General features: G+C 42.5%; 1 protein-coding gene across 4 annotated transcripts in view; it reads right to left on the bottom strand.

The window, feature by feature from the left end:
* LOC146711209 (voltage-dependent T-type calcium channel subunit alpha-1I-like) overlaps positions 1–13690 on the bottom strand; it is a 105278-nt gene that overhangs the window by 48759 nt on the left and 42829 nt on the right. For all 4 annotated transcript variants that reach the window (XM_085453955.1, XM_085453956.1, XM_085453957.1 and 1 more), the window contains exons 7-10: positions 10475–10799; positions 9813–10201; positions 6172–6323; positions 5678–5863 (exon numbers count right to left, since the gene is read on the bottom strand). In XM_085453955.1, coding sequence (XP_085310081.1) covers positions 5678–5863; positions 6172–6323; positions 9813–10201; positions 10475–10799 — 1052 coding nt within the window. The remainder of the gene's footprint in view (positions 1–5677; positions 5864–6171; positions 6324–9812; positions 10202–10474; positions 10800–13690) is intronic.

The raw sequence follows: 13690 nt of genomic DNA, 5'->3' as shown, positions 1-13690 counted from the left end.
AGTCTTAATGATTGTGGATTTCAACCTCCGCGTGGATGATCTTAGCTGTAGCATGGCCTCTGACTTTCTATCCATTACAGACTCTTTTCATTTTATTCAGCATGTCTCTGGACCCACCCATGTTAAAGGCCACACCTTGGACCTTGTGTTTTCTCTTGGCTTAGACATAACTAATGTCTGTGTTGAAGACGTACAAGTGAGTGACCATTCCTGTGTTACTCTTAGTCTTAGCTTCCCTCTGGACACACCACCTTCTAATCTCATGTTCCATAAGCGGTTCATAAATCAGGATGTTGCTTTGAAGTTTTCTAATATGTTGGACCCTCATGTGATCAGTGGCTGCACTGATGCTGATGTTGCTACACAGTGTTTTAACAATCACTGCTTGGAGATTTTAAATTCAGTGACACCTATGAAATCTGTCATTGCTGTCTCAAAAAGAGTTCATCCATGGATAAATGGTGACGTTAGGAAGGTCAAAAGAATCTGTAGAAAAGTAGAACGCCTTTGGAAATCAACTAAACTCGAAGTTCACAGGCTCCACCTTAGGGAACTTTGGGTTTCCTTACATGAAACCATAAAAACAGCCAGATCAGGATATTTTTCTCAGTTAATCTCATCAAGCAAGAGAAATTCCAAGGTACTGTTTGACTCCATAAACTCTATTGTTTCCCCCGTGGTCCACCCAGTACCCATGACCTCTATATCTGAGAGTGACGACTTTCTGAATTTCTTTGTGGATAAAGTTGATCATGTCCGTATGAGCATTGGTTCTTCAATACCATCTGTTTGTGTCTCTGGGCCACCACCCCCTCATTTACTGTCAGTGTTTAACCCAATGAACATACATGACCTTTCACTCCTGCTGGATAAAATGAAAATTACCACTTGTGCAAATGACTGGAGTGGTTTCGGTCATACCTCTCCAACAGATCTTTTAGTGTTTTTGCGAATTGGTTTATGTCACATTCTAACGATCTGACATGTGGGGTACCGCAGGGTTCAGTTCTGGGTCCTATTCTTTTTCTTTTGTACATGTTACCTCTAGGACTTATAATTAGGCAGTTCCCTGAGGTGTCTTATCACTTCTATGCTGATGATATTCAGCTCTATTGCTCTTTTAAGTCAATGGAAGTCCATAAACTGTCCTCTCGAATTAAATGTTTAGCTTCCATTGAACAGTGGCTTGGTGACAACTACTTACAGTTGAACTCTGAGAAGTCAGAAACATTAATTATTGCCCCCGACAACCAGATATCTCTAATCAAACAGCATCTGTTCACCTGAGCCTCAGGTACCTTGGTGTGATCTTTGATTCTGCCATGTCCCTAGAACAACACTCTCACCAGTTGATTAGGGACTGCCTTTTTCAGCTAAGAAACATCTCCAAACTGTGAACTTTGCTGTCTAAACCTGAGTTAGAAATGGTTATTCATGCTTTTATTTCTTCTCGCTTAGATTATTGTAACAGTCTTTTTCTTTGTTTGAGCAAAAGGAATCATGACCGTCTCCAGTTAGTCCAGAATGCTGCTGCAAGGCTTTTAACTAAGACACAAAAAAGAGAGCACATTACACCAGTGTTACGTTCATTACACTGGCTTCCAGTACATTTTAGAATTCATTTTAAAATCTTGGTACTGACTTTTAAAGCTTTGAATTGTGATGCCCCTGCCTACATTTCTGATCTTTTAGAACCCCACGCTCCCTCTCGCAGCCTGAGATCATCTAACCAAAGGCTGTTGGTAGTCCCACGAACTCGTTTTAAGACTAGAGGTGATAGATCTTTTAGAGCGGTGGCCCCCAGGTTGTGGAATGCTCTCCCTCCATCATTATGTTGCCTTGATTGTATTTATTCTTTTAAAAAGCAGCTTAAGACTCATTTATTTAGATTGGCTTTTAATTAGATTTGTGCTGTATGTTTGATTGTTAATGTATTTTATGTATTTCTGTTTTATATTACCGTGAAGCACTTTGTGGTTTTTATCCTGTGAAAAGTGCTATATAAAAAATTGCCTCTCCCTGAGCTTTCTTCCAGTCAAAAGGGAGATTTCTTCTCTTCCTACTCTCACCAAGTGCTTGCTCACAGGGGATCATCTAATGATTGGGATTTACTTTCTGATATTGTAGGGTCTTTACCTTACAATTGGAAGCAGCTTGAGGCAACAGTTTATTTATTTATATATATATATATATATATATATATATATATATATATATATATATATATATATATATATATATATATATATATATTTCTTCTCTTCCTACTCTCACCAAGTGCTTGCTCACAGGGGATCATCTAATGATTGGGATTTACTTTCTGATATTGTAGGGTCTTTACCTTACAATTGGAAGCAGCTTGAGGCAACAGTTTATTTATTATATATATATATATATATATATATATATATATATATATATATATATATATATATATATATATATATATATATATATATATTTCTTCTCTTCCTACTCTCACCAAGTGCTTGCTCACAGGGGATCATCTAATGATTGGGATTTACTTTCTGATATTGTAGGGTCTTTACCTTACAATTGGAAGCAGCTTGAGGCAACAGTTTATTTATATATATATATATATATATATATATATATATATATATATATATATATATATATATATATATATATATATATATATAAACTGTTGCCTCAAGCGACAGTTTATTTATATGTATTTATGTATGTATGTATGTATATATATATACATACATACATACATACACACACAGTGGGGCAAAAAAGTATTTAGTCAGCCACCGATTGTGCAAGTTCCCCCACTTAAAATGATGACAGAGGTCAGTAATTTGCACCAGAGGTACACTTCAACTGTGAGAGACAGAATGTGAAAAAAAAATCCATGAATTCACATGGTAGGATTTGTAAAGAATTTATTCGTAAATTAGGGTGGAAAATAAGTATTTGGTCACCTCAAACAAGGAAAATTTCTGGCTCTCACAGACCTGTAACGTCTTCTGTAAGAAGCTTTTCTGTCCCCCACTCGTTACCTGTATGAATGGCACCTGTTTGAACTCATCATCTGTATAAAAGACACCTGTCCACAGCCTCAAACAGTCAGACTCCAAACTCCGCCATGGCCAAGACCAAAGAGCTTTCGAAGGACACCAGGAAAAGTATTGTAGACCTGCACCAGACTGGGAAGAGTGAATCTACAATAGGCAAGCAGCTTGGTGTGAAAAAATCAACTGTGGGAGCAATCATCAGAAAATGGAAGACATACAAGACCACTGATAATCTCCCTCGATCTGGGGCTCCACGCAAGATCTCATCCCGTGGGGTCAAAATGATCATGAGAACGGTGAGCAAAGATCCCAGAACCACACGGGGGGACCTGGTGAATGACCTGCAGAGAGCTGGGACCAAAGTAACAAAGGTCACCATCAGTAACACACTACAATGGCAGGGAATCAAATCCCGCAGTGCCAGACGTGTTCCGCTGCTGAAGCCAGTGCATGTCCAGGCCCGTCTGAAGTTTGCCAGAGAGCACATGGATGATACAGCAGAGGATTGGGAGAATGTCATGTGGTCAGATGAAACCAAAGTAGAACATTTTGGTATAAACTCAACTCGTCGTGTTTGGAGGACGAAGAATACTGAGTTGCATCCCAAGAACACCATACCTACTGTGAAGCATGGGGGTGGAAACATCATGCTATGGGGCTGTTTTTCTGCCAAGGGGACAGGACAACTGATCCGTGTTAAGGACAGAATGAATGGGGCCATGTATCGTGAGATTTTGAGCCAAAACCTCCTTCCATCAGTGAGAACTTTGAAGATGAAACGAGGCTGGGTCTTCCAATATGACAATGATCCAAAACACACCGCCCGGGCAACAAAGGAGTGGCTCCGTAAGAAGCATTTGAAAGTCCTGGAGTGGCCTAGCCAGTCCCCAGACCTCAACCCCATAGAAAATCTGTGGCGGGAGTTGAAAGTCCGTGTTGCTCGGCGACAGCCCCAAAACATCACTGCTCTCGAGAAGATCTGCATGGAGGAATGGGCCAAAATACCAGCTACTGTGTGTGCAAACCTGGTAAAGACCTATAGTAAACGTTTGACCTCTGCTATTGCCAACAAAGGTTATGTTACAAAGTATTGAGTTGTATTTTTGTTATTGACCAAATACTTATTTTCCACCCTGATTTATGAATAAATTCTTTACAAATCCTACCATGTGGATTCATGGATTTTTTTTTCACATTCTGTCTCTCACAGTTGAAGTGTACCTCTGGTGCAAATTACTGACCTCTGTCATCATTTTAGGTGGGGGAACTTGCACAATCGGTGGCTGACTAAATACTTTTTTGCCCCACTGTATATATTAGGGTTATATACAATACTTGTATCGATATTGAACCGTTTGATACAGTGCTTTCGGTTTGGTACGCATATGTATCGAACAATACAAAATTTGTAATTTATTTTATCAACTTTCCTTCTGACGATGCTGTCTGTGTTGAGCGCTCAGTGGATCTGCGCTCGACAGTGCAGCCTAGGCGGAGTAGTCGAGTGCAGATTCACTGAGCGCAGGGCAAGCTAGCAAGACAGAAGTTAAGCTCTCCTTGCAACATGGCAAATTGAACCTCCCCCACCCTCATTCAGATCTGGCGTTTGGAACTATTTTGGTTTTCATGTGACGTATGACCCTGAAGGTAAGCGCGTCATGGACAAAAGTAAAACAGTATGTTGGATGTGCCACACAATGCTCAGTTACATTGGTGGGAACTAGTGCATTAGCGCAGTTTGCTCGTTAACGTGTTGGCCGTCCAGCCCCACGCACGGGGCAATAGCTCGTTAACGGAGATTTGCCGTATTGTGGCATATATATATATATATATATATATATATATATATATATATATATATATATGAGTACAAGATCCATAGAGAGGCTGGGGTCTATCACACCAGGCAAGACCCCAGGTGCAGGCTGTGTAAAGATGCCCCAGAGACAATCCAGCACATAACAGCAGGGTGCAAGATGCTAGCAGGCAAGGCATACATGGAACGCCATAACCAAGTGGCCGGCATAGTGTACAGGAACATCTGTGCCGAGTATAACCTGGAAGTCCCGAGGTCAAAATGGGAGATGCCCCCAAGGGTGGTGGAGAATGACCGAGCTAAGATCCTGTGGGACTTCCAGATACAGACGGACAAAATGGTGGTGGCTAACCAACCGGACATAGTCGTGGTAGACAAACAGAAGAAGACGGCCGTAGTGATCGATGTAGCGGTTCCGAATGACAGCAATATCAGGAAGAAGGAACACGAGAAGCTGGAGAAATACCAAGGGCTCAGAGAAGAGCTCGAGAGGATGTGGAGGGTGAAGGTAACGGTGGTCCCCGTGGTAATCGGAGCACTAGGTGCGGTGACTCCCAAGCTAGGCGAGTGGCTCCAGCAGATCCCGGGAATAACATCAGAGATCTCTGTCCAGAAGAGCGCAGTCCTGGGAACAGCTAAGATACTGCGCAGGACCCTCAAGCTCCCAGGCCTCTGGTAGAGGACCCGAGCTTGAAGGATAAACCGCCCGCAGGGGCGTGCTGGGTTTTTTTTCTTTTATATATATATATATATATATATATATATATGTGTGTGTGTGTGTGTATGTACATATATGTATGTACATGCCAAGAGTTACCTGAAGATGAAGATAAACAGCATAAGCAGCATGCAGAAGGTGGCCACATTGTCCATCGTCTTCATCAGAACCACAAGCTGCCGCCTCAGCGCAGGCATGAATCTCACCAGCTTAATGACCCTCAAAAGCCTGAATGTCCTCAGCACCGACAGACCACCGTCTGCCTGGCCAATGATCTCACACACACTGGGGGAGCACACGTGTTTAAAAAGGGGTAAAATGAGAATGGCAAAGATGTGGTGAAATTTGTAAAAATGTATGTGGTCATTTCAAAAGAAATATGGGGAAAGGAAGACCAAAATTAATAAGAGTCAAGAGAAATGAGGGGAAATAGATAAGAAAAGATTAGATAAGAGGCTAAGTTAGTCTTTAAAAAACAACATTCAATATTACACACATGAAGATAGAAAATTCTCATTCTGTAAGCACACATAATCCATACTAGGGTGATAAGGAACATACAGTATTCTCAATCAGCCACTCATATCACACACCTGATGATGACGATGATGCCATCAAAGATGTTATACGGATTCCTCAAGTATTCAAAGAAGCCAAAGGCAGTGAGCTTCAGGATCATCTCCAGCGTGAACATGCTGGTGAAGACGATATTACAGATCTCCAGGACATTGGTCAGCTCCTCAGGCTTGGTGGAAACATCAAAACAAAATCAGAAGAGTGAGGATACAGACCGGTACCTCTTTTGTTGCACCATAAACCTCAAAATAGCTGGACCCAATATTGGAGTCACTGATTTCTCATGCTATTTGAGAGCTATTACAAAAAATGTACCATTAATTTCTTACCCTAAATTTCAACTGTGGAATACTACACGATGTGCACAAGCACCAGTGCCATGTCAGTGGAAAAAAGGTCAGAGTGACAAAACCAATGATGAGAAGGGAAGCGGTTACAGGAGCTCAAGCACTGCAAGTATTTGAAGTTAAAAACAGAGCAGTGCCAAATACACACAAAGAGATAAAAACAGTTAATATTAAACCAGTGCTTTTCAATCACAGCTGCTGTAACAATAGATACGGGAGCCGCTGCCAAACAAAACAACTGCGCTCGTATTACTTTTCTCTGCTTGCGCTGAAAAAGCTGCCAGTCAAACTGTCAGTCACTTGAAGACAGAATTTACCCTTACCTGGCACATAAAATTAACACATACATCTTATCTGAGAGAGGCAACAGTCTGAGATCAAGAGAAGAGGCTGAAAAGTGGGAAAACAAACAGTTTCCTGGCACAGCTGTTTATGTGAAATTGTAAAGGAAAACTCACATCAGGGGGAAAATAAACAGGAAATGAGAAAAGGGATGGAGAGTGTGCACTGCCTGTGTAGCACATGGTGTCAAACACTGGCTGAATAGGAAAGCCTGTTATCTGGAATTGCCAAAGCGACTCATACATATATGAACACGCCACACATATAGCACCCCCCCCCCCCCCCCCCCCGCACACCAGTCAATTCCGAGTTTATTTCCATTTCTATGCGCAGACTGGCTTTATGCAAGTGCGCTTTGTGTGCGAGTGGATGTGAGTTATGCGTGATATGGATCAGATGCTTTCTCCGATACCCCCTGTGAATTTTAGTTTCAAAAGCCAGTGGAGAAATAGCCAGCTCGCCCTGCCAAAGTTAGCAAACCATGTCAGGGAAACACACACTCTCACAGCCCTCCCCTCCCCTAATCCGCTTTGTCTCCCAGTCTATCTCTACAACACCCCTAGTTCTCCACGCCTTTTTCTTTCCCTTTTCTGAGTCTCATTATCAGGCAGACACATCTCTTCCCAATCAATATCCTCCTGTCGATCAGAGGGTGAATGAGGGAGAGAGAGAGGGAGAAGGAAAACCAAAAAAAAATTTAAAAAATGGAAGGACTGTTTGAAACTAGATGATGGCATGACAGCTGAGGAGGGGAGATAGATTTGTCGTCAGAGATGAAGAAGAAAGAGCAAGAAAGACCTGCAAAACAGATTTGCTAGTTTCATAGCTTGAAGGTGGCTGTTATGAATTTAAAATTCGAAAAACATGTAAAAAAAAAAAAAGGCTGCAGATCAGCAATAGTATGATATGGATAAATGAACATAGATGGAAACACCCGCCAAAAACAAGTTGGATCGCTTAGCAGCTGCTCTAACCTTGACCTACGCCCATAACTCCCTTACGAGTCTTAAGTGCAAACACAGGATATAAGATTTATTGCTATTGACAGAACCATCACGGCCCTTGACACCACAGTTTAACTCAAACAAAATACCATCATCACTCCCTCCCTGTTGCTTTCTCCTCCTCCTTCCTTCTCCCCCTTCTTCTTGCCCCATTACCTTTCATTCCCTAGCAACGTTTCTCCTCATATTCTCATACCTTTGATCTTCCATGTTACTTTTTTGCCTGTTCCTGCCCTGCATATGTCCCCCGAAAATCCATCCCATGAGACAAGTGTCCTCTCTTGTTACTCGCCTGAAATGTGCCCTCAGTCAGCATGACTGTTTCATGAATATGAATGAATGAGCTACGCCCTCAAGTGTGACTGCGCATGTGTGGCTTCTTTTGAAAACTAATGAATTAGTAAAAATTATTAGTCAAACTTAAATATTTGAACACATAAATCGTCCGCTGTCACATGTGACACCTATCCAGAAGGATTTATTTGAAATCAGACTGTAAATACAGACCTTTTCCCTAAGCCCCTGTGGTGCTGTGGTACAGCAGCTGTGTGGTTAGTCATGTTTTGGGCTTCAGAGTTCTTGTTTAAGAAGAAAACACTGAAGTTAAGACTTCTGCACCGCAAAGCCAGCGCACACACCTGTGTAAGTGCTCCTGTCAGTCTTGCAGAGGGAGAAAGACTCAAAAGACAAGGCAAACGAGGCGTCTGCGAGTGTGTGCATGCAAACGCGTGTGGGTCCCTGCATACGTGCCCGCTTTGAAGTGCGCGCACTCACACGCGCGCACAGAATTGCACGGGGAATAGAGCTGAAAACTGCTGTGTAACCGGCATAAGCCTCACGCTTCCTCTCTCGCTTGTCTCCTCCTCTTCTTTTCCCCCGCACAACCCTCGTTTATTTTTAGAGTCTTTAGAGATGAGGGAGAGAAAGAGAGAGAGAGAGAGAAAGAGAGAGAGCACAACTACCCTGTACGCTGTCAAAGAGTGCGTGGGCGGATGAGAGAGGGAGAAGCGGGGAGACGGAGGATGAAACTGAGGGAGGTAAAAAAGAGTAGGTGAGTAGATGAGACGCTCGGGGTAAGGCGGGAAGGATGGAAGGAAGGGAGACAGCGAGGAACAAAGGAACAAGTGGGGGAAAGTGCAAAGGAAAGGTGCACAGAGGGATTTGTGGGGAGAACAGGGGGAAGGTGAGGTGGAAGTAAAATTAGCAAGGGAGGGAGCATGAAAGACAGACAGAAAACAGAATGGGAGAGAGAATGGAGAAAAAAGAAAAAAGCTGTCTTATGTAACAGCTTGTGAGTCCATGTGTTTCTGTTGGTGCATGCGCAAGAATATAAAAAGATATTTTGTTTATGCGCCTGCACACGGTTTGCAAAAAAAAAAAAAAGGATCTGCATTGTGTGTTTGCGTGTGCAACTATTTGTGTTCACGTGTGCGTGCGTATTCTTGGCAGGCTGCTCTCACTCTCGCTTTCAGACACCTGCCTTGTCTGCCTCTGAGGAGGCTTGGCCCATGTTAAAAGCCAGCTCGGTTATGTCTACTGCTAGGCTAAATGTTTACACCTCGATCATGGAACTGTTAGGCACTGATGCTCCTCCAATCCCGCACTCGTCGCCCTGAATGTCATCTGCCGTAACACTGTTTCCTTCTGCTGATTTGCTGGGGCGGGAGAAATGATTACGGTAACACACTGTATTGATACTGTCACTCTCAAACACTCCAAAACAATCACTCTCTTTGGTGGCTCATGGCTTTTGGAATCGGTTCAGACATAAGTAATGGCGAGGTTCATAATAAAAAGAGAGTCCTTAAAACAGAAGATGGGTCAAAAACTAAAACAAACAAACAAACAAAAACCTCTCACCACTCAGTGTGGATTTTTTCATGACCTGATGTGAAAGGTGGAAGTGCTGCATGAACTTGAGTGAGGTGAAGATGAAGGAGGTCTCTTAATCGAAGCTGATCTTACCTGGTTGTGATGCTCGATGCCCATACTGATGGTGTTAATGAGAATAGCAATCATAATGCCCCTGCTGAAGTACTTGCTCTCCACAATGCCCCAAAGTTTCCTCCTCATACCATTCCAGAGGTCCTTACAATGTCCAAAGCACGTCCTTTTCCGCTTCCTCTCTCCATCTCCCCTCTCCTCCAAGTGGTTCTCCTCTTTGCTCGTCTCCTTAACCGCATCCTCTTCATTTTCCTCGCCATTGGCGGAATCTCCCACAGCCCTCACTCCCTCCTTCAACGATAACGCACATATAGGGCAGTCCTCGGGATTTTGAGGGACAGACAGACTGATGGAATTGGCTAGTGGCTGAGAGTCATGGTCTTGCTTGTTTTGGTGGGGGCAGTGGAACGCTACAGAAACAGAGTGACAGGGGAAAAAAAAGATGTGGATACAGTCTCAAATACAGAACTTTTTTGTGTTTTTTTAACCAAGTATACAAAAGAAGTTCAGGAGATTTATTATCTAAGAAATGCACGATCCAATCGGGCCATCATCATGTTTTGAAAAACCTAAAATTCAGCTCTTGCTCTTATGTAATTGTACATCTTATCTGAAATAGAACTGCCAAATGTTACATAAATAAGAATATTCTCATTGTTATTTTCTGAAACCCTCCTACTCACATCTCGGATGCCTCAAATGATGCCGTTCTCCGTTCACATTGCCTCCACCCCGCCTGTTACCCCTGCCTCCACCAGCCGGCGGGGGCTTGCCCCTCAGCGTGTAATAGAGAGCTGCCGATCTCCTCTTAGCCTTGCGGAGGACATGGCAGACCAGCTGGAAGATCTCTTCGTAGCAGTCTCCAGGCTCGGCCATGCTGGCCAAGGTGGAGGAGGACAGGCACTGCGCCCTTTGCTCCTGCATCAGCTGGTGCTCCCGCTGTTTGGTTTCTGAGAACTGGGTGGCGATAACCACTAGGCACAGGTTGATCATGAAGAATGAACCGATCTGGAGACGCAGAGGCAAAAAAGTTGACCCCGTGAGATTAAACCCAGTGCGACGGAAGACAAACTCCTGCAGGCATGTCAAAGTTTATTGTTTTGTTGTAAAAGCTCATAAATCAATGTTTGACAAAATTAACTAAAACAAAAACGCACAGATACGCCGCCTTATTTGAATAATCAGCCCATGGCTAAAGCAGATGTTGCTCATTTAGGAAACATGAAAAATGTGAAGAATTGTGGTCTTTCTTCAGTGGTAAATACACACTTGCCTATTCTAATACTGTGCTCTGTTCCTCCTTTAGAAATGGTAGCGCACATGCTAAAGGTCTCTGAAGGCTGGCTTCCCACCAAACCGAGACTGATTGGAGCAGACAGACAGAGCCAACACATGCCCAAAGCACAGTTCAGCGTCTGGCAATCTCTCTTTCTCTCCTTCTCTTTTTATTCTCTGACTCGACTTAATGCTCCCTCCCCTCCGTGCACTCAACATTAATTTTTACTTTTCTCACGCCTTTGCTTGACAAGCATTCCCTAACCACTCTCTCTCACTGCTTTCTTTCTTTACACTGTTTTTCACAAAATAAGTTTGATTTTCTTATCATGAGTTAAAGTAAGGTTTGGCAGCAGAGAGGTGATGAGGTTACCCGTGAACAGTACATGCTGACTGACCCTTTTAGTGGCAGTAATGGGAATCACTATGGGACTGCTGAAACTGCCTTTATTGGTGTGCTCTGAGCAGGTTACAGACCAATGAATAGATCAATACTGGATAATGGTGAACAACTAAAAAAAGAACAGACTGCAGGATGGATAGAGCAGCTTTTACCAGTGTTTCAGTTTTGTGCATCAAAAATCTGAAGTTGTATCTCTCTGCTTCAGTGATATAAATACATGTTGAGTACATACATAGGCATACTGCACATACATATCTATAAAACTATGCATTTTGAGATGTGATGCTTAATAAATCATTCACAGATATAAAATCCAAACCTAGTGACATTCCACTTTTAGACTTTCATCCAAAGTGATCAAAGATGCAAAGGAAAGGTGAAGGAGAGAGCGAGGAAGCCGGAGGGAATGAAATAAAGCGGCTGCAGAGATATTTACAAAGAGAAAAAGAGAGAGGAAACATAGATGGGAGGTGTGTGAGAGGAGGAGAGATACCCATCTGTGGCCTGTGGGTCAAAGCAGGTCTGCAGGTGTGTGGGGCTTTGATTTCCCTCCAGGTTTGCATCTGCGTGTGTGTGTCTATTCTGTGATTCTGATCAGTAGACAGCTTTACGCATAATGAGCGAGGGCAGCCCAATATCACGCATTCAGACCATCACTGCATTATGCATGCATGCAAGCTCACACACACACACATACACACTCAAACACATACATATTCACATAGACAAAAGCATGTGTGATCACACACACGTCACCACTTAGATGGGCTTAGCTTATAACAGATTGCATATACAGCTGTAGGCAGAAGTTTGCACACACTCATCCTGGGCATGAATGTCATGATAATTTGGATCTTTTAATGATTTCTTTGAATGATTTCTGCTCTTTTTTGCAGAATGGAAGAACTTTAAAAAACTAGAATTGGGTGCACAAGTTTGAATTTATTTTAGATTTTTTCTAATACACATGGGGTCCTCGACACCTCGACTTCATGCTTTTGGTAGTAATCAAGAAGAGTCTGGCATAGTTAAGGTTGGATATTAGACCACTCTTCTTGGCAGGATTGAAAGAGTTCATTTGAACTGGTTGGTTTACTGGTATTAATCAATCTTGGACAAATTTTCATTACTGTTGAGGTTGGAGCTTTGGAAAGAACATTTCAGAAGCTCTTTTGTTTGCCTTCCTTATCCATCTGTTTTACTGCATCTATGTGATCATTCTCCTGTTGGAACATCCTGTGTGTACACACCTGGGTACAAATTGTAATTGTGTAGCTGTGGATTTAAGGTTAAGTTAAAAAGATTGAAGGTAATCCACTGATCCAATTTGTACAATGTATCAGTACCACTGACAGCTAAACATGATGTTACCACCACCATGCTAGTCGGTTGGTACGGTCTTCTTAGGTTTGAATACTTCACCATACTTCTCCAAAATTGTCAGTGTGGCTAAATTGCTCAATCTTTGCCTCATGTTATCATAAAACTTTTCTCTAGAAGGAATTTGTCTTATCTATGTGGGTAGCTGAAATGTCAGTCAAGCTAGAACATGTTGATTTTGGAGCAGGGCCTTTGTTCTTGGTCAGCACCCTCTCAGTCCATGATTATGTAAAGGTTCCTTAAATGTTGACAGTAATGCTGGTGTTCTAGCAGTTTCTAGTTCATGGCAGGTTTGAGCCTTGGTGGGTTGGTCCTGAACATCTTAATATATTTTGTCTCATCAGAGGGTGACAGGTTTGGTCTTATTCCAGACTTTGTGAAAGTGGTGACACATTTGAATAACTTGTACTTATTGAAACATGTTAAAACTGATGATCTTGGACTCTGTTGTTGTTTGGAAATGTATGTAACTACAACTGTATGCGCTCCTATGCTGGATTCATCACATATATATTGGTAAGACTTTTTTCATATACACACAGGTAACTGCCTAATAAATGCCCTCTCGGGAGTGATTAGCTCTTATACACTTACTCCCCCTCAGTTCACTCTGATATAGCTACTTTGGGTTCCACACTTGACAGTATATCAAGTTTCAAACAGACAAAGATGAGACTGTGTGATTGACACTGTGGAGGTTAAACTTCTTTTTGTCTCTCAGTTTTGTACCCCAAACCACACACTTACATGACTGATTAACAGACTTTAAAGCGCGGGGTGCTACAACGTCATAATGACACAACAGACGGAGAGATGGGGTGGATGAGGGAGTGAGAGTTTG

This window comes from Copadichromis virginalis, linkage group LG4 (genome assembly GCF_057382275.1).
Source record: "Copadichromis virginalis isolate Kocher_CV1m ecotype Utaka linkage group LG4, C_Virginalis_male_GT1.1, whole genome shotgun sequence".
Lineage (NCBI taxonomy): Eukaryota > Metazoa > Chordata > Actinopteri > Cichliformes > Cichlidae > Copadichromis > Copadichromis virginalis.
The sequence above is the reverse complement of the archived record's forward strand: the minus strand, read 5'-3'. Positions and strand labels throughout refer to the sequence as shown.